General features: G+C 40.6%; 1 protein-coding gene across 1 annotated transcript in view; it reads right to left on the bottom strand.

Annotated features, from left to right (window-relative positions):
- The window catches only part of RCAN2 (regulator of calcineurin 2), a gene marked incomplete at both ends in the record, with an annotated part of 80981 nt that extends 55107 nt beyond the window's left edge, over nucleotides 1-25874 (bottom strand). The window contains one exon of the mRNA XM_082481172.1: nucleotides 25650-25874. Within this exon, the coding sequence (XP_082337298.1) occupies nucleotides 25650-25874 (225 nt within the window). The remainder of the gene's footprint in view (nucleotides 1-25649) is intronic.
- Between the last annotated feature and the right edge of the window lie 310 nt (nucleotides 25875-26184).

Here is a 26184-nt window from a genome sequence, read left to right as displayed (position 1 = left end):
GCAAAAAATTAACATTTTATCAACAATGCAAAAACGATTAGGCTGGTGTCAGAATGATGCTAACCATTTTCCATCTCTTCATAGTCATGCAGGAAGGAACGCGAAGAATGAAATCTTCTGATCTGTAATGACAACAATGCACAGAAAGGCCAGGAAGCAGTCCAAATAAAAGCATGATTTTTAAAAGGCTTGCAACCAACCATGTTCCATCTGTGGCAGCTTATATGCAAGGGAGTTTTACATTTGCCAATTCGACAACAAAAAGGCTGGTTCCAGACATTTCTTCAGCAGATTTGCCACAGTGTTCACATGTAAAGATTAAATGCTTTACAAAGCCAATATTAAAGAGAACCACAGCACAAAGATATTTCTGACTTTGCTGAATGACCTTCAAAAGTCAAAGAGCAGAAGAATACCCACGTACACAAATCCACATTGCTTTCCAGGATACACCAATAAAGTGCCACTGAGGAGAGCTTCAAAGTTAAATCATATTGCTCTGGGCCTTGTTCAGTTAAATTCCAAAAAACCTTCAAGGGTGGTGGTTTCTCAGCCTCCTTCAGCAGCTTGATTCAGTGCTTAGCCACTGAAAACTGTTTATCCTTGTATCCAGCTGGATTTTCTCACATCACAACTTGTATTTGCTGCCTTCTGTCCTTTCATTGCGCACCTGTGAGGTCAGGCACTCTTCCCTATAGACACTCATTCGAAGTTGAGGACAACAACTAGATCCTTCCCAGGTCTTAGTATTCTCCTCCTTAGGCTGAACAAACCCAACCCCCATGTGAAGACAGCCTCTCCCCATGTTACGTGCTCTTTCAGTGCCCCTCTCAAATTTGTCAGCATCTTTTTTGTATAGGAGAGCCCAAAGCAGGACACACTATTCCAGATGTTGCTTCACAAGTAAATAAAATAAATCACCTCCTTCAGCCTGCTGGCCCTGCTCTTGCTGACGTAGCACATTATGCAGTTATCTGTGACTGAAGACTAGAATTTGAACATTTTAAAATACAGAAGTCTCACAGTGAGAAAACAGAAATGAAACACAGTTGGAAGCAAATTACCCCTGTCTACTGCATCCCCACAGATAGAAGGGTTACCCTTCAGGTGGCTTTCCATCCAGCAATAAAACTGCTTCCTGCACTGCACAAAACCCAACGCATTGCCCCCTCGTTCCCTGGGAAGCCTCTTTCCACTGTCCCTGCAGCTCCTGTTTCACTCCCAGATCTTCCCAAAACTCTGTTGCCCTGCAGGTTTCTCTCTCTCTTAAGCTTTCTCCCCTTCTACCTTGCATTCTGGAAACCCGTCTTTCCTAGTGCTCAGTTGCCTCCAAGGAAGAAATAACATCTCTTTGTCCAGCAGCTCAGGTTTCAGGGTCCAGTAACTCACAGAAAGCAAACTGAGCTTTCTCTGTAGGCCAGTCCCAGACATTAAAAAACAAAACAAAACTACATGTACAGCAAATAACATGCTAATACTAAGCATTCAAATACAATGCATATATCACCTGTTTCATAAGCACTTTAAAGAGCTTTGAGTAATGCCAACTTATCAAAATCCTTACCCAATGATCTCATTTGTAACCATGACAGGTAGTACAGGCTGCATGAACAGATCGTTAAAAATGCATTGAAAACTTCCTGAACTGACAGGTTGAAACACTAATAATCAAGTACTCAACAGCCATTTGGCAACAAGTAACAAGCAGAGTAACATAAGGAACAGTATCAGGGCAGATACTGTTTAGTATTTTCCTACATACTCTGGACATTAAAACAGAGTCACAGAGTTTTCAGAGTTGGAAGAGACCTCTAAAGATCATCTAGCCCCACTCCCCCGCTAAAGCGGGATTGCCCAGAGCACATTACTCAGGACTGCATCCAGGCAGGTCTTGAAAATCTCCAGAGAAGGGGACTCCACCACCTCCCTGGGCAGCCTGTGCCAGTGCTCTGTCACCCTCACCGTAAAGAAGTGTTTCCGTGTATTTGAACGGAACTTCCTGTGTTCTAACTTGTGCCCACGGCCCCTCGTCCTGTCACTGGGAACCACTGAAAAGAGCCTGGCTCCATCCTCCTTCAGCCCACCCTTTAGATACTTGTACGCCATAATAAGGTCTCCCCTCAGCCTTCTCTTCTCCAGGCTAAAGAGTCCCAGCTCTCTCAGCCTTTCCTCATAAGGGAGATGCTCCAATCCCTTAATCATCTTAGTTGCCCTTCGCTGGACTCTCTCCAGCAGTTCCCTGTCCCTCTTGAACTGGGGAGACCAAAACTGGACACAGTATTCTAGTTGTGGTCTCACTAGTGCAGAGTAGAGGGGGAGAATGACCCCCCTCGACCTACTGGCCACACTCTTCTCTATGCAGCCCAGGATTCCATTGGCCTTTTTGGCAACAAGGGCACATTGCTGGGCCATGGATAATTTACTGTCTACCACGACCCCCAGATCCTTCTCCTCAGAGCTACTTTCCAGCAGGTCCGCCCCTAACCTATACTGGTGCTTTGCATTCTTCCTCCCCAGGTGCAGGACCTTGCACTTGCTTTTGTTGAACCTCATTAGGTTCTTCTCTGCCCAGCTCTCCAGCCTGTCCAGCCCATGCTGGATGGCAGCACCGCCCTCTGGGGTGTCAGCCACCCCACCCAGTTCGGTATCATCAGCGAACTTGCTGAGGATACACTCTGTCCCCTCATCCAGGTCATTAATGAATATATTGAACAAGATTGGACAGAGTATTGACCCCTGGGGGACACCACTGGTTACAGGTCTCCAACTAGACTCTGTGTCGCTGATCACAACCTTCTGAGTTCTGTAGACAAATTGCAAATTTGCTGAAAGCGCAAATGATAGTAAAATAGGTAGTAAAATAGGGGGTAAAGCCTTAAGTCACAGCTTGGGAGGTCTGATTGGACATTAGAGAAAAATTTCTTCTCTTGAAGCTTAATGCAGCACTGATGCCATCTACGCAGAGAGGTTGTGGAGTTTCATGGTTTTCAATAGCCGATTTTAAAAAAAAAAAAAAAAAAAGTCACAGCTGACCTTATCTAGTGTTGGCAACAGTCCTACTTTGAGCAAAAGGTTGGACCAGACGGCCTCCAGAGATCCGTTCCAACCAATGTGTCTGATTCACTGAAGATACAGTGCAGGAACTTAATTGCTCAGCACATCAACGATAATTTGGGGGACACTCCTGGAGAAAACAAAGCATATATTTGTCCACTAAGTGGATGCACCAAATAAAACGCTTGCTATTCTGCTCAGGTAAATCTGTGCTACCACTCAAACTCAAAAAGGCATTGGTTAGTTTCAGACCTTCTCATTACAGATTCTCAAATTATTAATTGCATGAGGAAGAGGAGGGAGGGTCCGCTTGAGGTAGACTCAGAAAAGAAATACCTCAAGTAGACAGAAGTCAAATTCTCAATATGGAAATAATACAATATACTTTGCCTTGCCAAGAGCTTAGAAAACTCCCTTGCTTTTGTTTAACAATTATCTGTCAAGCTGACTCCTTGACTGCCCCTTTAATATCAGTGTAAGTACATTTAAATACCTCACTACAGTCACCCAAACTTTGAATTACAATGTACTTCATCACAGTGGCTTTTGAGTATGCAAAGCCATCTTTTTACCTAGTTGGCCTATAGGTTCTTCCAGTATTACCAACATATCGTATACAGGATTGAATTCCAGTTAGAGCAAATTGTTTTGGAAATAAAACAATAACTCTCGTAGTAATGAGTTGTCTCTCTACCTAAAAAAATATTCAGTAACATCTCCTCTATGCTGCTTTATATTTGTTCAAGTTTCTTGTACTCAATTATAGTTGCCAGTAACTTCTTTGTTTGAATTCTGGCAAGCAGGCTTTCTACTGGCTTCCTTAAAATTACCTGACTTTTCTGCTAGCCCAAGAAAGTCAGTTAGCTTTCACATCAGAATTATTTTTCTGAAGTATGCACATACACACTATATGCATATGTGCATACAAAACAGAAAAAAAAAAAAAAGCAGAATTAAAAGAACCAAACTGGTATGAAGACTTATTATCTGCCCTTATATATTCAGAATATAGAAAAAAGTAATCATCACATTAAGTTTATGTAAATAGCACAGATGGGGGTTTGAAGGGACCTCTGGAGATCATCTAGTCCAAACCCTCCCTGCCAGAGCAGGTACACCTAGAGCAGGTTGCACAGGACGGCATCCAGGCAGGTTTTGAATGTCTCCAGAGTCAGAGACTCCACCACCTCTCTGGGCAGCCGTAATATATTATGCTAATTCCTTCTACACACAGTAAAACAAGTCAAAAATACTACCTTAGAGCAGGAAGTTTGTAATTAAATGGTCTGGCTTAGGGTTCATTGAAAAGTCAAAGTTGTCTAAGTATGAAAGAAGGACATGGGTCATATCTACCCAAAAAGCATTTCTGGCATCACTAGGGCTTTATTACTCATTGTTTATGAACACAGTTTCTCTACAGTATCTGTAAAGTGAATATATCCCAAACTGCATGTTCATCTAGAGGTTTTTTATGTCACTCAGCACCAGAGTTAAATGAGCATGCACCAGCAGGAATTAAAAATGACAGAACTTACCATCTTCTGATACAGATAGTAAAATTCAATAATCACATAATCAGGGATCAGTCCTTTTGTTTGCATGGCTTGAAAATATATACTTCATGTTCAATACATTTAAAGCTACTGATGTATTCAAATATATCGGGAAGCATTTTCTTCTGTCCATTCATTTACTTAACTATCTTTAAGCATTACATAGTGACTGTATCCATTAGTTACCAGTTAGCTCCGCTAAGTATTTCTGTGTATTGTGGAAGACATCCCTCCTTCCCCCATAAAGATCAGAATACTTAAGATTTCTCCCCATCCCCCTAAGCAGTCAAATGGAGAGGACACAGGCACTATAATCTTTTAACAAAAACAGTCTCCTTACCAAGGCTGGGCTATGAACAGCACAAGTACTCAGTCCTCCCATTTTGTTCAAAACATACTCTAAATTTATTTAAATAATTTACTACTGCATATTTTAGCTGATCCCATTCATCTAAGCCAGGCTGAAACTTTATCCATCTTATGCTTTTCAAGTAATCCTATATGCTTCAGCAGGGCTTTGCCAAATAAGACAACAAATATGCATAAACATGGATCAGATTTTTATCACCTTAATGCAACAGTATTTCCCCTCCCCTCCTTTTCTTTAAAAAAAAAAAAAAAAAAAGGTCAGGTGCTACCTGTAACAGCAAGTGCCTTAAATAATTCTCAGAATACATTTATCCTAACAACATCCCTGCTGTAATAGGTGGGAACACTCTGAAAGACATATAAAGCAGCCTGGTCAGGATAGAAAGATAAGCCAGTGAACGCAATTTGGGTCCCAAGTCCCAAACAGGTCTGTAATCATATGGTTATGCTTCCTCTCCACAGCACTGAAACCAAACTATCCACTCAGGATTTTCCACTTAGTATGTATCTTGGACCATTTCCTTTGTAGGTGGAGGTAGAAATATCCTTGTGTCAGCTGGTACGAAGAACAGAACTTGTACAATCCACAGCTAAACAGACTGATGGAGGCAAACACTGACAGGGAAGAGATTGTGTTTAGGAGAAAAAAAAAAAAAAAAAACAACAAACAAAACAACAAAACACACCACCAGGAACTAGAAAGAGATATTTGAAGGCTACTTTACCTACATAGTCTTGGGTTGTTTTCAAATCATGGTGAGGGGAGTTCAGTGAGTAAGTAGAATCATATACAGATACAATATTCTAATTTGAATTACTAGCATATAGCAAGTAGATAATTTAAAGTACCAGTAAGAAGCAGAATAATAAAGAAAAAGCTCTCATGTTTCCTTTCCAAGCTTTTAAAAAGGTCCTTATCCCCACCTTCTGGTGAGTCTATTTAGACAGATGAGACATTCCAAACTCTGAAAAGGAAAACATCCTAGAAGTTAGATAAAAGCTCACATTTAAAGTATTAATGTTGAGAAGCAGATAGCTCTTTTTCTTAGTTAAGTAGCAGGTTCTGTGCACCCTAAGTACATAAGGTAGGCAATAGACTGAAACTATTTTAAACACAGCAGAGTAACCATGTTCAAGGGGCAAGAAAGCAAAATAAATTTGTACTTCCAATTTCAAGGGAGGGTGGAGGGTTGACCTTTCTTGTAAATAACATGCTTGTTAGTGACACTTTTAGGAGGACTGGAAGACTGCAAAACTAAGTCTCCAGGAACAGGATTTGCATTTGTTCCAAGTGTTTGTTTTGCTGGTTTTTTTTTTTTTGTGCCTCTGGCCTCTTTTTTTTGTAATTCAAGTTTTCATGCACTGATTTCCATCATCACTCCCCATGGGCCAGATTCTAAACCCTTCCAACATATTCTAGACTTTTTTTTTTTTTTAGACATTGACCTACCTGTTTAAAAGGAATCAGCTACAAAATACCATTCATTCATCTCAAGTTACAAGAACAAGATCTTTTTCCAAGCACTGCAAAACTATTAATTTCGTGCAGTTCAACTATGTAACCCAGTATCAAGTGCTTGTCTAAAAACTCACACTTCTAGATTTAGTTTACTGTTATCAGTACAGCAGTGAAGCTATTTCATCAGAAGTTAGCTAGCACAGTAGAACATTCATATTTGTTCAAGATTTTTGAAAGTGCCAGGTGTGTATATATATATACACAGAGATGAAACACTGGATATTTAAACACACATTAGGATTCAGAGCTCAGCAGACAATTAAGAAGTATTAAAAGCAATTTATTAATGTAAAGCACTGAGAAGCAATTGGTTTCCTGTGGTGCTTATATCAATACTTGCTTTTTGGAAAACTGCCTTTAGCACTGCAGTGCACTTAAATTTCAGTTGCATAAAGTGTTCTGCTAAGCTTTGCAGATAATTCATACTTCAGTTCAACTGCAGTGTACAAGTTGGCACTGTTTTCATTCAGAGTTTGAGTGACTGTATAAACTGAAATTTTACATAACTCGAGTTTCGTGTGTCCATCAAACATATCATGGTAACACACTCAAATACTACACATGAATACTACAAACAAGCTTTAAAAAAATATTATATTATAGAAGTATGTTCTAATTTAAAAGAAAGTAATTTGAAAATTAGAACCTACATCATGAAATGACAGAGAGAATACGTGCACAGCAGCACCCGCTGATTCTTGCTTCTGCAAGATGCAAGACTGTGATCCAGAGGAAAGCAAATAGCAAGAGGTAAAAAAGCAAAGGTAAAGGAACTGTATGAATTCCCATTTCAGATGTTTTTTCTAATCTTTCTGACAAAGGAGACAGGCATCTATCTCAAGTATTTAGAGGGAGGCCATTATGAGAACACCATAGGTTTGGGGTTTTTTCGTTCAGCCAAAATGGGTTTCAGTAGAAAACCTCAGGTAATCAAGAACCAAACTGTCTGTGGAAAAAAAAAAAAATGTTTCATAATCATTCAACCATGGAAGATTCAAATGGTATTGTAAAGACAGATCGCATGCTCCTTCAAACTGAAGCCAAAGCAGGAAAACCAAGTTCCATGAAAGAATCAAAAAAGCTAGAGAATGAATCTTTGTTCTTGTATCCCAAGCACATACCTTCACAGCACTTCCAAATGTTTTGCTTTTGTCCTTAAAAGGAAGAAAATAAACCATCTGGCATATTAAGTGTTTTGCTTGATGCAAATAAAGCTGGGTAGGAAATAGAGGAGCCTTGATGGTATCACTCCAAGGTTTTCAACTATTATTCTCCTCTGCAGATACTACATTTTCTATGGTGGTTTGGAAGGTCAGGTAACAGGAAGAAAGAATGTTTATAAACTTCTCTCAACACCCATTTCTGACTTACCTGCACCAACCAAAGTTCAACCCATTACTGCTAGCCACATGTGGGTTCGGACACTAGCAAAGCACCTTCAGCACATCCTCTCTGGCATTGCTGTTCATCAAGATTGAAACCATACTACTTTCCATCAGGATCTGCCTTTGCATTCTGCTTCCAGCTATGTTGGGAGTCTCTGGAGCACTGCTTGGTTTACACTAGCTTCATAAAGAAAGCGCACACAACCTTTGATTTTGCAAAACTCTCTAAAATGTGTTCTTTGTCCCCTACTAGATGTTTCTAGAGTTATTGTCCCTATTTCATATGCAATGCTTCCATCAGTAACTAGCCTAAAGCCTGACCATATGTTCAATCGTGATCCCAAGACATCACATGAGAAATCTCCAGTTAATCCACCAGAGTTAAGACTCATATTAATACACTAGAGCTACTTCTACATGACAAAAGTTAAGCAGTGTCAAGGCCCATTCCCAAGTCCTGAGGCCAACTGTCATGGAGTATCATAGAATGGCTTAGGTTGGAAAGGACCTTGAAGATCATCCAGTTCCAACCCCCCTGCCATAGGCAGGGACACCTCCCACCAGACCAGGTTGCCCAAGGCCACATCCAGCCTGGCCTTGAAGACATCCAGGGATGGGGCCTCAACAACCTCTCTGGGCAACCTGTGCCAGTGCCTCACCACCCTCAAAGTGAAAAACTTCATGCTAATGTTCAATCTGAACCTGCCCTCTTCCAGTTTAAAGCCATTCCCCCTCGTCCTATCACTACATGCCCCAGTAAAAAGTCCTTCCCCAGCACTCCTGTAGGCCCCCTTTAGGGACTGGAAGGCTGCAATAAGATCTCCCCCGAACCTTCTCTTCTCCAGGCTGAACAGCCCCAACTCTCTCAGCCTCTCCTCATAGGAAAGGTGCTCCAGCCCCCAGATCATCCTCGTGGCTCTCCTCTGGACATGCTCCAGCAGGTCCATGTCCTTCTGTTGGGGACTCCAGAGCTGGATGCAGTACTCCAGGTGGGGTCTCACAAGAGCGGAGTAGAGGGGCAGAATCACCTCCCTCGCCCTGCTGGCCACACTTCCTCTGATGCAGCCCAGGATACGGTTGGTCTTCTGGGCTGCGATCGCACATTGCTGGCTCATGCTGAGCTTCTCATCAATCAGCACACCCAGATCCTTCTCCTCAGAGCTGCTCTCCAGCCATTCCCTGCTGAGCCTGTATTTGTGCTTGGGATTGCCCCAACCCAGATGTAAGACCTTGCACTTGGCCTTGTTGAACTGCATGAGGTTGGTTTGGGCCCACCTCTTCAGCCTGTCCAGGTCCCTCTGGATGGTATCCCTCCCCTCCAGCGTGTTTACCTTGCCAAACAGCTTGGTATCATCAGCAAACTTGCTGAGGGTGCACTCAACCACACCTTCCATGTTGCTGATAAAGATGTTGAAGAGTACAGGTCCCAGTACTGACCCCTGAGGAACACCACTCATCACTTGTCTCCACTTGGACATCAAGCCATTGACTTCAACTCCTTGAGTGTGACCATCCAGCCAGTTCTTTATCCACTGAGTGGTCCATTTGTCAAATCCATCTCTTCAATTTAGAGACCAGGAGTAGCAAAACCAAAACTGCTCCATGCATAATGAGTAGCTGGAAGCTGAGGGTGACCACAGTGCAGGGAGTACCCTCCCAGACAGGGGCCTATCTGGCAGCATCTGAACAGGGAGGGCAGAGCAGGGTGCCAATTACAGCCATTGACAGCCCTGGCCACAGAAAGCAATGGAAACAGGTCCAGGTCTATCCAGGGAGTCAGAAGGAGAAAGAGATGGGATCAGAGCCAAAATTAGAAAGGCTGCAATATAAGTCCCAGGCTACAATGTGGGTTCAAGGACAGGACTTGAGACAGGTAGACCTACGTAAGTGTTCAGGCCAGGAATGAAGGCCCCCATCCTGTGCTTAAATGGACCAGTAAGCTGAAGCTGGTCACAGTAACTGAAGTCCCTTGGTATACCTGGGGCCCTAACTGCCACATGCTGGCTGCACCTATACTATTAAATGAAAGTTAAATTATTTCAAGGAAACTTAACTCTTGGCTTCTAAAATGGTTATTGGGAACCATCCCAGGGACCATGCAGACTCCCAAACTATGCCTGGAAGTTCCTAGGGAAAGTACTGTTTGTCCTCAGCCAAAAGCATGGCACAGACCATTTTAACAACTCAGTTGAAAACATTATCTCACATTATAGTGCTGGAACCCTTGCCAGAACATAATTTGATTTACAGCAGCAACACAGCCCAAGACTACAGCATTAGATATTACATTTTCATGCTTATTAGGATTGAACTACTTCTTAGTAGATACTGACGTTCAGTTGAGTGACCCAAAGCAATTCATCAATTTAGGTTTTAAAGAAAACTATAACAAGCAAGGCTAAACAATTTGTTTCAAGGAAAAACAAAAGTTTCCCTTTAAAACCAATTTAATAAATAGGCTATGAACTACCCTAGGGGATAGCTAATCTGCACTCCTCCAGTTTGCCCCTTGTCTCAGCTTTGTTACTAAATCAGGTGTAGCCAACTGTTTATACCACCTTACCCAATAGCGCTGCTGGTATGTTCACTGAAGACAACAGAATCTACTTTACCAGGTTTGCAAGCAAGCACATAAAGAAATTATTTTAGTCTCCCTTCCTAGTTATACACAGGATACCATAGGTGAAATATAACAAGTAGAATGAGGAAAAAGTTCAGAGATGTAAAAAAGTTGAAAAGATAAAACACATGGCTAGAAGCCGAGTTCAGGCCATGAGCCGCAATACACTGCAAAAAATTAAGATCTAGGTTCACTCTAAGCAAAAACACTGCAAAAGAACACTGATAGGTATACAGAGTAATTATTGTTACTATCTTGCAGGGCTGAAATAAAACTCAAATACACTTAGGGTGAACACTGCTATTCATATTGCACAAAACCAGCAAGGATTAAAAATTATTTTACAAATAATATTTCAGTGGCGGGGTATTTATAACTACATTCCTTACCATATCTTATCTTTCCTTCTTCCCACAGCTGAAGAGCTATGTGGTACATGAAGGAGTCAGCAGATGGCACCCATGGCACTTGATACAACCCGAGCACACACATTCTGATGACCTTTAATTCATACACAGTGGATTATTCACAGAAAGTTTGGGGTTTTTTTCTGTACCAGCCAGGATTTTCGCTTATACTGTGTAAATAGTCTAAATGGATATAAGTTATCTTGACCATCAAGGTGACGCTGCATGATTATTAGGTGCAAGGAGAGATCAGAAAGAAGTGGAACAGTGCCTTTCACTTTGGTAAATTTAATCTCAAATTCCACAATATTGGTGTTTTTACCCAGTTTACAGAAGTGATGCATCTGTGCGAGAACCCCCATTTCAACTCCTCTCCTTCACCCAACCCTACAGACACCCAAGAAATGACCTCAAGGGAAAAAAAAAAAAAAAAAAAAAAAAAAAGAAAAACCAACAACAAACAAAAAACACAAACCAAAACCAACCCACATATAGATGGTGATTCAGGTAAACCTGAAAGCTCAAACACTCAGAAGGCATTAATAAGAATCTAAAGTTTTCCTAAACATCAGTATCACAGAATACTAACACAATCTGTGTTTTACCCGTCTGGGGTTAATAGCAGATGATATGCTACAAGAACACAGATAAAAGATAGCTGAAGGTCGTTCAAAAGCAAAGTAAGTTAGAGAGAACCTTAACAGCTAGGGAAAAAGTAGAAGAAAAAGCAAAGCAGGTACCAAATATTTCAATGAGATCAGCCTATACAGAAACTGTATACCCCATCTTTGCAGTATATACAAAACACACAAAATCCTAAAACAGTCACTGTCCTCACATGACTTTCAGCTTACAAAGCATTTTCTGGAGACTCCAGTGTCTGTTAATGTTTGCATTCAGACTCCACCCACCGCCCTTCAGATATACTACCAGAGAGTAGTTGGTGGTCCATTTCAATTCTCAAAGTGCAAATCTGTGCAAGACCTACTAACAGGGAGGACAAAATAATAAAAAAAAAAAAAACACACACACACCACCAACCAAAAATACACAGGATTGTACTGGGAATGAAGATACGAGTTTCACAAAAATCTCATTTTATTTTGTAGTGTATTCACGGAATCACGGAGTTTCAGAGTTGGAAGGGACCTCTAAAGATCATCTAGTCCAACTCCCCCGCTAAAGCAGGATTGCCCAGAGCACATCACTCAGGACTGCATCCAGGCGGGTCTTGAAAATCTCCAGAGAAGGGGACTCCACCACCTCCCTGGGCAGCCTGTGCCAGTGCTCTGTCACCCTCACCGTAAAGAAGTTTTTCCGTGTATTTGAATGGAACTTCCTATGTTCCAACTTGTGCCCATTACCCCTCGTCCTGTCACTGGGAACCACTGAAAAGAGCCTGGCTCCATCCTCCTTCAACCCACCTTTTAGATACTCGTACGCCATAATAAGGTCTCCCCTCAGCCTTCTCTTCTCCAGGCTAAAGAGTCCCAGCTCTCTCAGCCTTTCCTCATAAGGGAGATGCTCCAATCCCTTAATCATCTTAGTTGCCCTTCGCTGGACTCTCTCCAGCAGTTCCCTGTCCCTCTTGAACTGGGGAGACCAAAACTGGACACAGTATTCCAGTTGTGGCCTCACCAGTGCAGAGTAGAGGGGGAGAATGACCCCCCTCGACCTACTGGCCACACTCTTCCCTATGCAGCCCAGGATTCCATTGGCCTTTTTGGCAACAAGGGCACATTGCTGGGCCATGGATAATTTACTGTCTACCACAACCCCCAGATCCTTCTCCTCAGAGCTACTTCCCAGCAGGTCCGCCCCTAACCTATACTGGTGCTTTACATTCTTCCTCCCCAGGTGCAGGACCTTGCACTTGCTTTTGTTGAACCTCATTAGGTTCTTCTCTGCCCAGCTCTCCAGCCTGTCCAGCCCATGCTGGATGGCAGCACCGCCCTCTGGGGTGTCAGCCACCCCACCCAGTTCGGTATCATCAGCGAACTTGCTGAGGATACACTCTGTCCCCTCATCCAGGTCATTAATGAATATATTGAACAAGATTGGACAGAGTATTGACCCCTGGGGGACACCACTGGTTACAGGCCTCCAACTAGACTCTGTGTCGCTGCTCACAACCCTCTGAGTTCTGTCCCACAGCCAGCTCTGTCTGCAGAGTTGACACCTCGTTGACACCTCATCTAGCCCATACTTCCTCAGCTTCCTAATGAGGATGTTATGGGAGATAGTGTCAAAAGCCTTGCTAAAGTCAAGGTAGATGACATCTATGACTCTCCCCTCATCCAGCCAACCAGTTATAACATCATAGAAAGCTATCAGATTGGTCAAGCATGATTTACCCTTGGTAAATCCATGCTGACCACTTCCAATAACTTCCTGTTCCTCAACATGTTTGGAGAGGACATCCAGAATAAGTCGCTCCATTACCTTCCCAGGGATTCAGTAGAGGTATTGATAAGGCATACATCCATCTCTTTCTGGTTTAAGACTCTGACAAATATCAGAGAAGGATTTAATTCTTAGATCTGAAGTAAATGCACGAAATGCAGGTACATGGTTTGGACAAGCTATTTTAAATGCTTGTTTTCATTGTCCCTACATAATGTCAATCTGATCATATACTTTAGAACAACAGAAAGACTAAAGTGCAATAGGTTTTATAGATAATCTGAACTATGCTTCAGTAAGTGACAGTCACCTCCAAAAAAAAATTCTCAAAATTTAAATACATATAGCTGATGCACTGTGTCCTGTGTATGTAGGACTGCATCTGCTATATGTAGGTCATAAAACAGCAGGAAGACAGAAAAACTTCAGTTTCAAAACTGTAAGGGTGATAAAGACAATAATGAATAAAACTAACTATTTTGGAAATGCTTACTAAAAGGTATAAGCTTTACTATTTAAACTATTTAAAACTGGAATATAAAAAAGACAGATAACCTTCCTAAGAAACACTCCTGTACCATTTGTGTTTTGCGTTTCTCCCTCCAACTGCTAAAGAAATGCTCGCATCAGAAGCTGTATTACAGAGCATATATTCTGGACACTATGTCTAAAGAAACACCTGAAATGAACTGGTTGTACTAACAAACAAGATTTGTAGTTACAGATGCAAAAGGTAAGGGGATTTGCAGAAGGTCACAGGAAGGAAGGACAACATAACACTGTTCTGTGATATATTTCTCAGTTGCTGGTGACAGCAGCAGACTTTAACGGAATTGGGAAATGTCCATGACCAAACTCCTTAAGTCAGATGGTGAGAAGCAGCCATACACAGTTATTCAGAGGACTAGAATCACTAGCAGAGAACAGAGTGGGTCTAGAAGTTATTCATTTAGGTACGTTTCATTACGTAACCTGAATTTTCTCTTTGCTTGTTAAACAGACATTCTTGGGAGAATCCACACAAAAGCTTTGCAAAGGCAAGAAAGTGAAAGCAACCACTGTCAAAGTAAACTTTCTAATATACATGCTTGATATGGCATAGGAGCTAGCCTCTTGGTAAAGGCCTGTGCTGTACCAGTGCTCTTAGGCTGTACATGGCCCTGTCCCAGCAACCGAAGGAAAAAAAAAAAAAAAATAATCAAATAAAAGGACCTCTAGTTTGCAAACTGGCAGAAGGCTGATCTAAATAGCCCTGTGGCTTGATGCAACATGATTTCAGCCATGTGAAATACCTGTTCCCTTCACTTCAACATCGGCGGTATTTCAGCCTGAGTGAACTGACTGTATTTTCAACCAGGGATACCACGGACTCCAGCTGTTAAACACAAAAAAAAAAAACCCTGAAGGTTTCAACAAGAAATATCTTGAGAAACAAATATACAACCACCATTCAGAAGAGTCATGAAGAATAAGAACAGAAGAGATGTGCATTGCTTGACTTCTATCATGGGTTTTAGAGAAGTCAGCCCCACAGTGCACTCCAGTCTGTTACTGAGGCCCCACTCAGCCGAGGGCTGGTACCTCATGTCCTCAGCATCTTACAAAGTTTTCAGTTTTTTTCTTCCCTTGTAATACAACCAAACCCTGAAAACACAGGGATTAAACTATTAGATTTCTCCGCAATAGTAATCCCAATGACATTAAATGCAAAATTTCTAAGTGACTGCATGCAGCAGTTTTACAATGTCTTTATGCTTTTTGGACTATTGGCAAAGCCAATTAAAGACAACACATACTGATTTGAATTCACCCTGCTGCAGTGTAATAGATACCTTCATTACTCTCCTGCCAGGGATACTGTAATTTCTTTTTCCCATCCAACTGTCATCTTAACTTCCAGCTCATTAGTCTCTATCACATGGAAAAGGTTTCTCTTATCCCTCTGAGACATACACATTACATCTACCATATCTGCAATGCCTCTGCTTCTGTATTAAGTTTCAAAGCACATTACAAAAGTCATGTAATTTAAGCAGGGTAAAGTGTCCATAAAATGCAACCAAATTAGAGCAAAAGGACCTACAGGTAAAAGTAATCACATTAAAGCAAGGCAATAAAAGTAGTACAAGACATTTTTAAAACTATTCACACACTCGCACTACACAGGAAACTAAGAATTTGAACAAAATCCTCAGCTGACAGAACAGTACAGTTAATCAGCAGATCTGTTGCCTAAGGATTGGATTGGAGAACACAACCATGGAGAAGCCTTTGTATTACTGCTGCAAATGCTAAAACTTCTATGAGCCACAAAGAAGCATAAATTTATTTGGCACAGAAGAAAACATGTTTTCAAATGTACAGAAATAATTGATAATTCATTTCACCTTGATTCAACTCTGAATATGATCTCTCACCTTTATCAGAATTTGCAGAATTTGTCTTAACCAATGCCACAGGCTTAAAGCTGCTGTCTCTCTTCTCCTCTCTATTACCTCAAATCACCTTCGAGTTTCCTTCATTTTCCAAGACTGCATTCCCTTTGAAGCATTAACTTTTTTCCTACCTCTCTAAAGCATTATTTGATTTATTAATCACATGAAACTCTGGTGCAGTGTTCTTAACCTATATTTTGTATGAAACATTTGAGAAAATCCCTTCAATAACTGGTAGAGTTGTAAATTTACTGTTTTGAATGTGATAAAGCCAGAATGCAGCTTCTGTAAATGCAATGTCTTTATGCATTGGTAATGAAGGCTGACCTTCATTCAGAAGGCTTTTCCTTGGGCCAGAAAACTGATATCAGAACTTCTGGATGGATTAGGACCTCTGATGTTATTAAAATAAGGAACAGCTGCTGCCCTAACAACATTAGAATGGCTTTACTGCACTTTTTGATTACTATCAGCTAGAAAAACAGTATTTTTGTTGACTTCAGAATGACAGTTTGCTGGAGGGAGAAGGGCAAGACTGTGTTTGATTATTAGCAGATATTGGCTGATAAGAACTACCTAGTGGAACAAACCAAAGAGTTTTCTATAAACTACTTAAAGACAGGTTTTTCCTTTGAAAGAGGTGGCTCTTGCTTGTGTCAGAAGATACCGGAAGGGTTGACTTCTTGCTTTAATATGCACTGTACCAACATAAAAGTTTCAATTAGATGTAAGGAAGTTCACGTAGAAGACATTGTTGTGGTTTATTCCAAGCATGACCTGGTGTCCATCTTCTCGGCTTTACATTGCTCTTAAAAAAAAAAAAAAAAAAAAAACCAAACAACCAACACACACAAAACCACACACCACACCTTAGATTGCCAGACAAGAAAAAAAGCCAAAAAAACCCCAGGAGTAACACTGGCCAAGAATAGCAAGTATCACCAGTTACAATACAAACCCTCTCAAACTTGGGAAATAGGAAGTGGTATAAAATTGCATGAAGAGGTTGCTGCTAAGTTCTCTTATCATTCCAGAAGGCAACATAGCCCACTACCATTCTGGAAAAAAAAAAAAAAAGATTCAGTATTCCATGTACATGCAGTCAAACTCTCAAATATTTTCAAGCAGGATAATCAGAAGGCAAAAAACCACCAACAAGAAAACTTCTACACGAGCGTAAGTCCTCAGCTGAACTCCGCTTCCCAGCTAGCACTGGTAGTGAATTCAGAGGAAAGGCACACTAGCCTCAGTGTGCCAGGTCAGATCTCAACTTCCTCAAAGACTGAAAGGCATTTGAGTCCAGGAATTTAGTTCAACCTTTACTGAAGACAGACAACTGCAAAGTTCATTGTGCTAAGGAAAGGAGTAATTAACAGAATGATTCTTTACTGACTTACAGATAAGACCTTGCAATTCCCTCTGGCTCCCAGAGCCTATGTTTTCTCATGCCACAACAGAAGGTCCCCACAAATCTTAGCATGGATTTACCAACACCTTTGTTAAAACTTCTCATTATTCAAAACTCTGCATATTTTAGCAGAGCTGATAAGAAAATGATATTCCTGTACAAAAAAAAAAAAAAAATTAACTACTTGCCCTGAACGGTCCTTTCTCAGCAAAGATTTCCCACCCATCCTAGTTTCTTGAGATAACACGTTCCCTCTAGACTGCAGAGTGGAGCATGACACAGAAAGCCAATACTAAAAGAATTTTTCCATAGTTGCTCTTAAGGAGAAAAAGTACATTTCCAAATTTAAAAAGCAGACAGTAACTGCTGTCTTGTGTGTTCTGGAAAGAACATTAATCAGTTTATTTTTGTAATTTACAAACAACTAGTATAGTTAAATGCTTTGAAGCACTACTCCAAATTTCAGCTGCAACGAATACAGGCCTACCTTTAACCCAGTTGGTCTTTTGCCAGGCACGTTCTCCCATTGAAACAACAGAGTTTGTGCTACCAATCACCCTTTGCATGGATGGGAAAATAACCCCAAATTCTGCATAAATTATTAGACAGCATCCACGTTACAGACAGCGGTGCTTCAGACCCAGAAATACTAGTTACTTCTTTGTTGTTGAAGTTTTTTTTGTTGTTTTTAAAAAACACAACACCAACAACACATTTTCAGAACAGGAATTGAACACTGATTGAATATTTGGAGTCTGGCAATTCCTGGATGCCAAGAGGATAATCATGGCCAGGTATACCTTCTACTTACATGGGATGAAGTGGGCACATGCACAGATTCAACTTGACCATACTGTTACAACTGCACAATCTCAATATGCTCTTGCTGTCTCTTTGAAAGCTATCAAATCACAACGCTTATCCATTTTTCCAGAAAGACAGTAGAAATGCTGAAGCCTTTCAGTAAGAGCCAGAAACACTTATGAGGGAAGACAGAAGGAATGCCTAAACCAGACTAATGACTCCTTACAGTTCCATCAGAAATTCTGCAGATTACCTCAGAGAAAATTAGTGTCAGCCCCTATATCTATACATAAATACATGAGCTGCCTTTAGTACCCTCAGCAAGTTGTCATGTTAACAGCAACAAGAGTAACCTTAAATAAACTCCTGATATATATGTATTGAAATTCTGAGTGTGCAAATGACACATCAAAATTAATTCATTTTCTTCCCCAAAACCAGAATGAACAGTCAATAGATCCAAATGCCGATAAAGGTTAACTTCACTATGCCCTTTCTCCAGTAAAACCTGAGCACCTTACTGTTACTGTGGTTCTACAGTCCTAGGGAGCTCTAGACACTCATATGCTTTGGAGCTTTTAGTGCCAGGCATCTTTAGATAGTTCATACGATACAGTATGTCTGACTTCATGAAGGGACTGGTTTTGTTAGCTGAGCTCCTTGTCATAACTCACATCTGACTTGTGAGTAAAGCACAGCTACATAGAAGAGCTGTTAGACCAGCATCCTGTTCCATAGTCAATACAAGGTCTGACAGCTATACCATAGAAAGCAAACCAAGGTAGGTTTATGAATGCCACATATCAACAGCTCTTTTGGGTTGTAGAGAGGACTTATATAACGGGTCTCAAAAAGTTGGGATTATCACTCCAGCAGTCAGATGAGACCTCAGATGCAGAGCATGGAAGTTCATAGGTATTTTCAGCTGAAATAACTGTATTGCACTGATACAGTTCAGAGAAAGTATTTGCAATGAGTTACAAAATAAAATATAAATACCATGGAAAATGAATTTTTTAGACAGCGTACATCTCAGAGCAAGAACAGCCTCCATGTGCTTCCACGACCATACAAAAAAAGTATTTCTTAGATGTCTGTAAAGCGCCACCCAGGGAAGAGCGCAAGATAGGATTCCTAGAGGGCAGCTATGATTCATCAAGTGCTGAAGGACGCTGCTCCTGCAGCCTTTCTTTGCAACTCTGTATTTTTATTTTGCTAGGTGCGTATATATACAGTGTGTAGTAAAGAAACTTCAATTTTTACAGAATGACAAGGAATAACATTCATCCCATTTATAAAGCAGAACAAAGAGTAGGTGAGGATTCCACAGCACAAGGCACAGTCTGCTTCAAGTGGCAGTTCCTGATAATGTTATCATATCAATGGACAACCACCTTAAAAGGTAGAAAAACTGAAAGTAAAACAAAGCAACAGCAAGTGTACCAGGAAGGCAGAACGAGGCCTGCATTCCTTTCCAGCCTTGGAGTGGTGACTTCATCTTTGCTAGGGTGACCTTCCACTGAGTCCAGGCTTGAATACTAATATTAGACTAAAAAGAAGCGTGCCACCCTCTAAATATAATGATGACTCAATACCTAGAGGCTTCAGTGATGTAATATGACCAAAGAGGTTCTGACTTCACAATCTAGATTTTTAAAAATGAAGGGAAGAGGAAAAGATCTTCCCCTGCAGAAACAAAGCCTGCCTCCTGGAGCATCTTCTTGAGTCAGCCTGTAGGAAAAGGGAACCAGAAAAACATTTGACACATGGCAGCAGACACACTGGCTCCACTGTGTTTAGAAGGAGCACGGAACAGACACGTTTCAATTATATGCTTCAGAGTCAAAGAATCAGTAGAAAGTTTCAGTTCCAGAATTAACATATAAAAGTTAAAGACAACACAGCAGACCACTGAACAGTCCAGTGTCTTTTACTGCACCTTAAAAATAAAAATAGCAGCATGAAGATGTGCTTTGTTGAGAAAGCTGAATGCAAGCACAAAGGAAATAAAGCCTTTCCAAGTAAGGCTACAGAGTTCTCTTAAAGCATCATCCTTGGACAAATATTCCAGCAGTCACCTGAGGTAGCCTTGTCTTTTTAAAGGCTCAAGCTCAATAACATATCTTAAAAAAAGTAAAAGGAAGTCTAATACAGGCTTCTATAGTAAAAGCAAGTAGTCATCCAATATATGTAAATTAAGTTGCAATGTGAACAAATCCCTTATGAAAATAGTAACTGTTTTCATAATAAAGTCCTTCAATTAAAGTAGGATTATCTTTTCCATTGACTTACTAGTTCAACGTCTTCCCTCCTCCCTTCCCCACCCAGCCTCCTTTAAGCTCACAGTTCAGGAAATGCATTTTTTATTTTTTTTTTAATCACCTTCATTCCCCAATATTGCATTCACACACTGACCCTCCTCATCAGAAGAGCAGGATATACTTCAACATACGTTCACAGTGTTACAGACTGGTGGAGGTTGGAGGGGATCTACGATCTTGTCCAACATCCCCTGCTCAAGCAGAGCCAGCTGCCCAGAACCGCATCCAGACAACTTTTGAATACCTCTGTGGAGGGAGACTGCATCATCTCCCTTAGCAACCTATGCCAGTGCTCGATCACTCTCACAGTAAAAAAAGTGTTTCCTGATGTTCGGAGAGAACCTCCTGTGTTGCAGTTTGTGCCCATTACCTCTGGTCCTGTCACTGGGCACCACTGAAAAGAACCTGGCTCTCTCTTCTATGCATTTTCCCCCCTCAGTGTCAATACACACTGATAAGATCCCCCTGAGCCTTCTCTTCTCCGGGCTGAATAGTCCCAGCTCCCTCAGCCTTTCTTCATAGGAGAGATGCTCCAGTCCCTTCATCATCTTATTGGCCCTTTGCTAGACTCTCTGCAGTATGTCCATGCCTTCCTTGTACTAGGAAGTCCAGAACTGGACACACGTTTGGTCACTGTATTTTCTCATGCAGAAATAATATCTCCTATTGGTTTGAATTACATCAGTACTTAATGGACTTTGGCTATCATTTCCTAGGAAGCTCCACCATAACTAAAACACTCAGAAACCAATTCATCATTCTTTATCTGAAATAAAACCATCAAGTTTAACAGGGGTTCCTTCCAATTTGAACCAACATAGTGGAAAGAAGAGCATACAGCTTCTTAATAGCTTGAAGAACCACATCCTTACTATTAGAACATGCTTACAGTAGGTAAGTTTTGTGTAAGCATCTCCTGAGGCATTACAGCATCTGAAGAAACCATCTTAAAAGACAAAGATATCTGCTTCGCTTTGACAACGTGCTTACCACTTTCTCCCTGAAGGAAATTACAGTCCTTTACAGTCAATTACTTTTCTTAGAGAAAAGACGGTTTTACAAAACAGTGATACATGCATAACAAAAGCACAACAAAAGGGTTACTAGCTGGAAAGCCTCAGGGCTATACGTAGCAATTAACTGTTGAAACACACACATGTGCACCCTTAGGAGTAATCAGTCATGTCAATTGGCTCGACACCACAATTTCTTTATCAGCAAAGATAAAAGGAGCAGCACCTCCCATTCACTCACACTATCAGCCAAAAATAAATCTCAATTTTGCCATATCTTGCTCACGTCAGTAGTCCCATCAGTTTTTCCAAGAGACATGTGGCAAATCCCAGGGTTTAGGGGTAATGTGATTTTTTGCTTCTTTATAAGAAGACTTCCACGACCCAAGCAAGTCACAAAATCATAGCCTGGTTTGGCTTGGAAGGGACCTTTAAAGGTCCTTGAAATGAGCAGGGACATCTTCAAGTAGATCAGGTTGCTCAGAGCCCCATCCAACCTGACCTGGAATGTTTTCAGGGATAGGGCATCTACCACCTCTCTGGGCAACCTGTGCCAGTGTTCCACCAGCCTTGTAAAAAAAATTCTTCCTTTTATCTAGTCTAAATCTATCATCTTTTAGTTTAAAGCCATTACCCCTTGTCCTATTTATTGTAACAGGCCCTACTAAAAAGTTTGTCCCCATCATTCCTGTAGGCCCCCTTTAAATACTGATAGTCAGTGCTGTACAGGCAAAAAAAAAAAAAAACAACCACCAACCCACAAAAATCTGCCCCTATCATTAACAGGTTATATGCCAAAACAAATTATCAGAACACAGGACCATGATGGGGATACAGCCGAATGGGATCCCAGCTTTGCAACAGGTCTGTTGGATAATCTACTTCTCCATGCCTTTGTTCTTCCTTAAAAACTAAAAGTCTCAGTATTTTCTAGCCAACATTGTTAAGAAGCTAAAACTTCATTTTTTGTACAAAGAAGCAGGCTGTCCATAATGGTAGTGGAGACAAGCAAAACCACCTCCCTTCACTTGTAGCAAGCTTTTAGTTCATTGAAGCTGCTAAGCCATACTGTGCAAATCCTTAAATGCCTGTATTATCAATCCAGCTATCCAGGGCATTGTCTTGACCCAAGTAGAGATTTCTTTCCAAGAACACAGGTCTGAAAGGTAGGGAAATATTTTTTGACTAGGTGCTCTGTTACTGTAGCAAAATCAGATACACGTAGCTAGTACTAATCTATATTCCTCCTTTCTTCTGCCAGTGTTTAAGATCAGACAGTCACTCCTGAGCAGCTTCCTTTAAGCCAGATGGCAACACCAGTCTTCAGATCCCAGGGCCCACAAGTCTTCAGACTCACTCTACGTTGAGACCTTAGGGTGCCAGGCAGGAGAAATCTCAAGCCTGGCCCAACACAGCTTCTTCATCTGTAAAGGACATGGCCTTTACATGGCTGCAAGAATTCCTCATCTTCAGAAAATGACAGTCCAAACTCAGGCTCCCTGCAGATGTCATCATCGCTCTTGGTAGGCAACACAGAATCCTTTCTAAGAAGCACTGTACAGCCACATGGTATTTGTGAAAGGGCATATCTGATACAGGATGCAGTAAGAACAGAAAAAGCAAATCAGCTTATCCACAGTGCAGGTGTATGTGAAGCTAAGTGTTCCCTTGGGGTTGCTGCAAGCCTGTGCTCAAGCACAAACCAGAGTTTACCCTATATCTAGTACAAAGTAGTTATATGCCTTCAAATTAAAACCAAAATTGTTTAAGGCATTTGCTTTTAAAACCTATCTTTTGCTTAGATATTTGTGCATTAGAAGTCTGAATTTGACAGTTCAGCCTCTTACACACTTCAGGTAACATAACTTCAAAGCTGTCAGCATGAATTCTTTACATCAGTACTGTTGCATGCCAGAGCCACTCAGAATTTTAAATATTTAAATATTATTTATTCACACACCAAATCAAACCCAACATTTACAATGACAGGTTTCTTCACTAGCTAACTTGTAGCTTCCAAACCAATCATACCTCCATTTTCCTCCTAAAAGTATAGGTGAGGAGTAAAAGTCAAAGATACATTGCAAAAAAACCTTTACTTTCTGTAGAATGGATAACAATGAAACTACTGTAGATATAACCATTACTGCGGTATGTTCTTTGAAAAGTTTACTGTACCACTACACATACACTGGATCAATATATAATTGAAGATATGATTGTTCGCAGCATTTACTGTGACTGTGTGTGAATTCATGAACTCTTACCCTGCAGCAGGAGTTAATAATGGAAAGTATTAAATCAACTAGGAACACAAGTACATGTTCTACAGGAATAATAAAAATCATAATCAACTCCTCAGGTTCTTGGATTGAATGAGAAATCTGAAGGTAATCCCATCTAGTTAAATAGACTTACGGGAGTAACTACTTACCTGCAAACAGAGCTGTTCAATCCACGTCACTGACAGATAGACATTGGTTTGTGCTTGAGCACAATGACAATCCACATCATTGACAGATACAGATATGCACATGGAACAGAATACCCACCTCCACAACCCAGCTGCTGTTCTTAAGACGCATCCTTAAGTCCTGCAAGTCTTTGGGGATTGCTATCCCACATACTTACATAATCGCCCATTCCATTTTCTAAGCCATCGGCTAAATCCTAGAATACAGCTCTCAAAAGGGAAAGCTCAGGAGCAAGTGGGGATAGAAACTCTGCAAGATGGAGAGAGATTCTCTAGCTCCAGGCAGGCTCCTGTTTTCTACCTTTAAAACTGGACTTTCAGACCCCTTCAACTTTAGTGAAGTTCTTTACCAGATAGTTATAAAATCTTTACCAGATTGTTATAAAATTCCACAAAATGGCACAACATAAATGCAAGATGCTTGTTAGCAAAAGGACTTAAATACAATAAAATGGTGCACTGTTTCCCCAAGATTGCAGTTTAGAGTACAGGATTTTTTTATTTATAAGTATGACCATTTTGTTTAGTGCTGTGGTATGAAATTTTATTTTCTTTTAATTTGTAGTACTCAAACATACACAAGACATCATTATGGAAGACAAAGGTCTCAAAAAAATAAACCCAAACAATTCTACTTGTACAGCCTCAACAGATAGCACTTTCAGTACCTTTAACAGGAAGCCTTCTTTCATTTCTCTTTCATCTATTAGTTTCCCCACTAAAGACACTTTGTCCAACCTGGCCAGCTTCGGTCCCAGTGAATCTGTAGTTTTATCTGAATACCTCATCAGCCAGTTCCAGCCAAAACCTACTTTACTACTGCCAGCTTGTTTCTGAATTGAAAATTCTGGACAAGACACTCAATTAGCCTCAGATGTGCCTATAACAATTAGCCAAGACTAATCTAATTAGACAACAAAGCCCCAAGCTATCAGTTTTATATTCCTGACATCTCCATCAGGAAGAATAATAGGCTAAGAAACAGGAACTCAACACTTCCTGCAAAAGTTAAATATGTTGTTTTTTTTTAATTTTAGGAGAATGTTGTTTTCAACATTCTGTTTTAGACTAATTGCAGAGTTAAAAAAATAAAAGTAATGCAGTTCCTATTGTTCTCACTATCATTCATATTATTTTATTTGGAAAAATCTAAAATTTCAGATAACTTAAAACATCTGAGACCTTATCGCTCTCTATAACTTCCTGAAAGGAGGTTGTAGAGATGCGGGTGTCAGTCTGTTCTCCCAATTAACAAGCAATAGGACAACGGGAAATGGCCTTAAGTTGCGCCAGGGGAGGTTTAGATTGGATATTATGAAAAATTTCTTCACTGAAAGGGTTGTCAAGTGTTGGAACAGGCTGCCCAGGGAAGGGGTGGAATCACTATCCCTGGATAGGTATTTAAAAGACATGTAGACGTGGTGCTTTGGGACATGGTTTAGTGGTGGACTTGGCAGTGTTAGGTTGATGGTTGGATCGATCTTAAATGTCTTTTCCAACCTAAACAATTCTATGAGAAAAGACAAGAAAGGTAGCCTCCCATCACAGTGGTACGTGATCAGCAACTGAGAGAAACTTTCACATGTTTAACTTTGCCACCTCCATCATGACTGCAACTATGGTTGCTGTGAAGACATGTATTTCAGCATTCTGCAGATCTGAACAAGAGAAACATTTTTGTTTACCATAGTCTACAAAAAGGCTTTTAAGCTCGTGAAATAAACATCACAGCAGAGTGTTGCTGTCACTTTAGAAAGAAGTCATATTTGTGATCTGGTTTCTTTGTACAAGAAAGATAAATAGTTTGTTTCATTGAAACTGCAATAAACACAAACATAAGGCATATGTGTCTCTTACACTGAAAATATGGAAACTGGCACTGTACCTTACTGTCCTCATCTTCAAACACAGACTGGTGAACATTACAAGCAAAGAGAGAGTTTGGGAGATCGTTGAAGTCAATTATTTCATGAAAATCTTCCTCTGCAAAACACCTCTTTAAATCGTTGTCTCCATTTATAGAGTAGAGTAAGAACTGTCCTCCATCTTCTGGGAAGCAGCCATAGTGACCAAGGCCTCGCATTCCAAAGAAATAGGAGTCTTCCCTCATTCCTAGCAGCACAGAGAAGAGAGACACAGTTACACTACACTTTTAAAAACATCACATACACAAGTTAACTCAGAAATTCTTAGTTTGGGGGCTTAGTTTGTAGAATGTGTGTTTCACACTATTTTAAGGCAACAATTGACATCTTAAACAGAGCACTAGAACTTTGCTTAGTTTCATTTGTTTGCATAAAGACCTAACCATATCAGCACAAGCTGCTGAACACAACCAGAAGCAAGGCATTATTTAAGTGCCTCATGCCCTAAAAGAAAATGCTGTGTTGTATTTGGGTTTGAGAGTCATATTGTTACTG

Source organism: Vanellus vanellus (genome assembly GCF_965231255.1).
Source record: "Vanellus vanellus genome assembly, chromosome: 3".
In the NCBI taxonomy this organism is placed as follows: domain Eukaryota; kingdom Metazoa; phylum Chordata; class Aves; order Charadriiformes; family Charadriidae; genus Vanellus; species Vanellus vanellus.
Note: the sequence above shows the minus strand (reverse complement) of the source record. Positions and strands in the feature narration are given on the sequence as shown.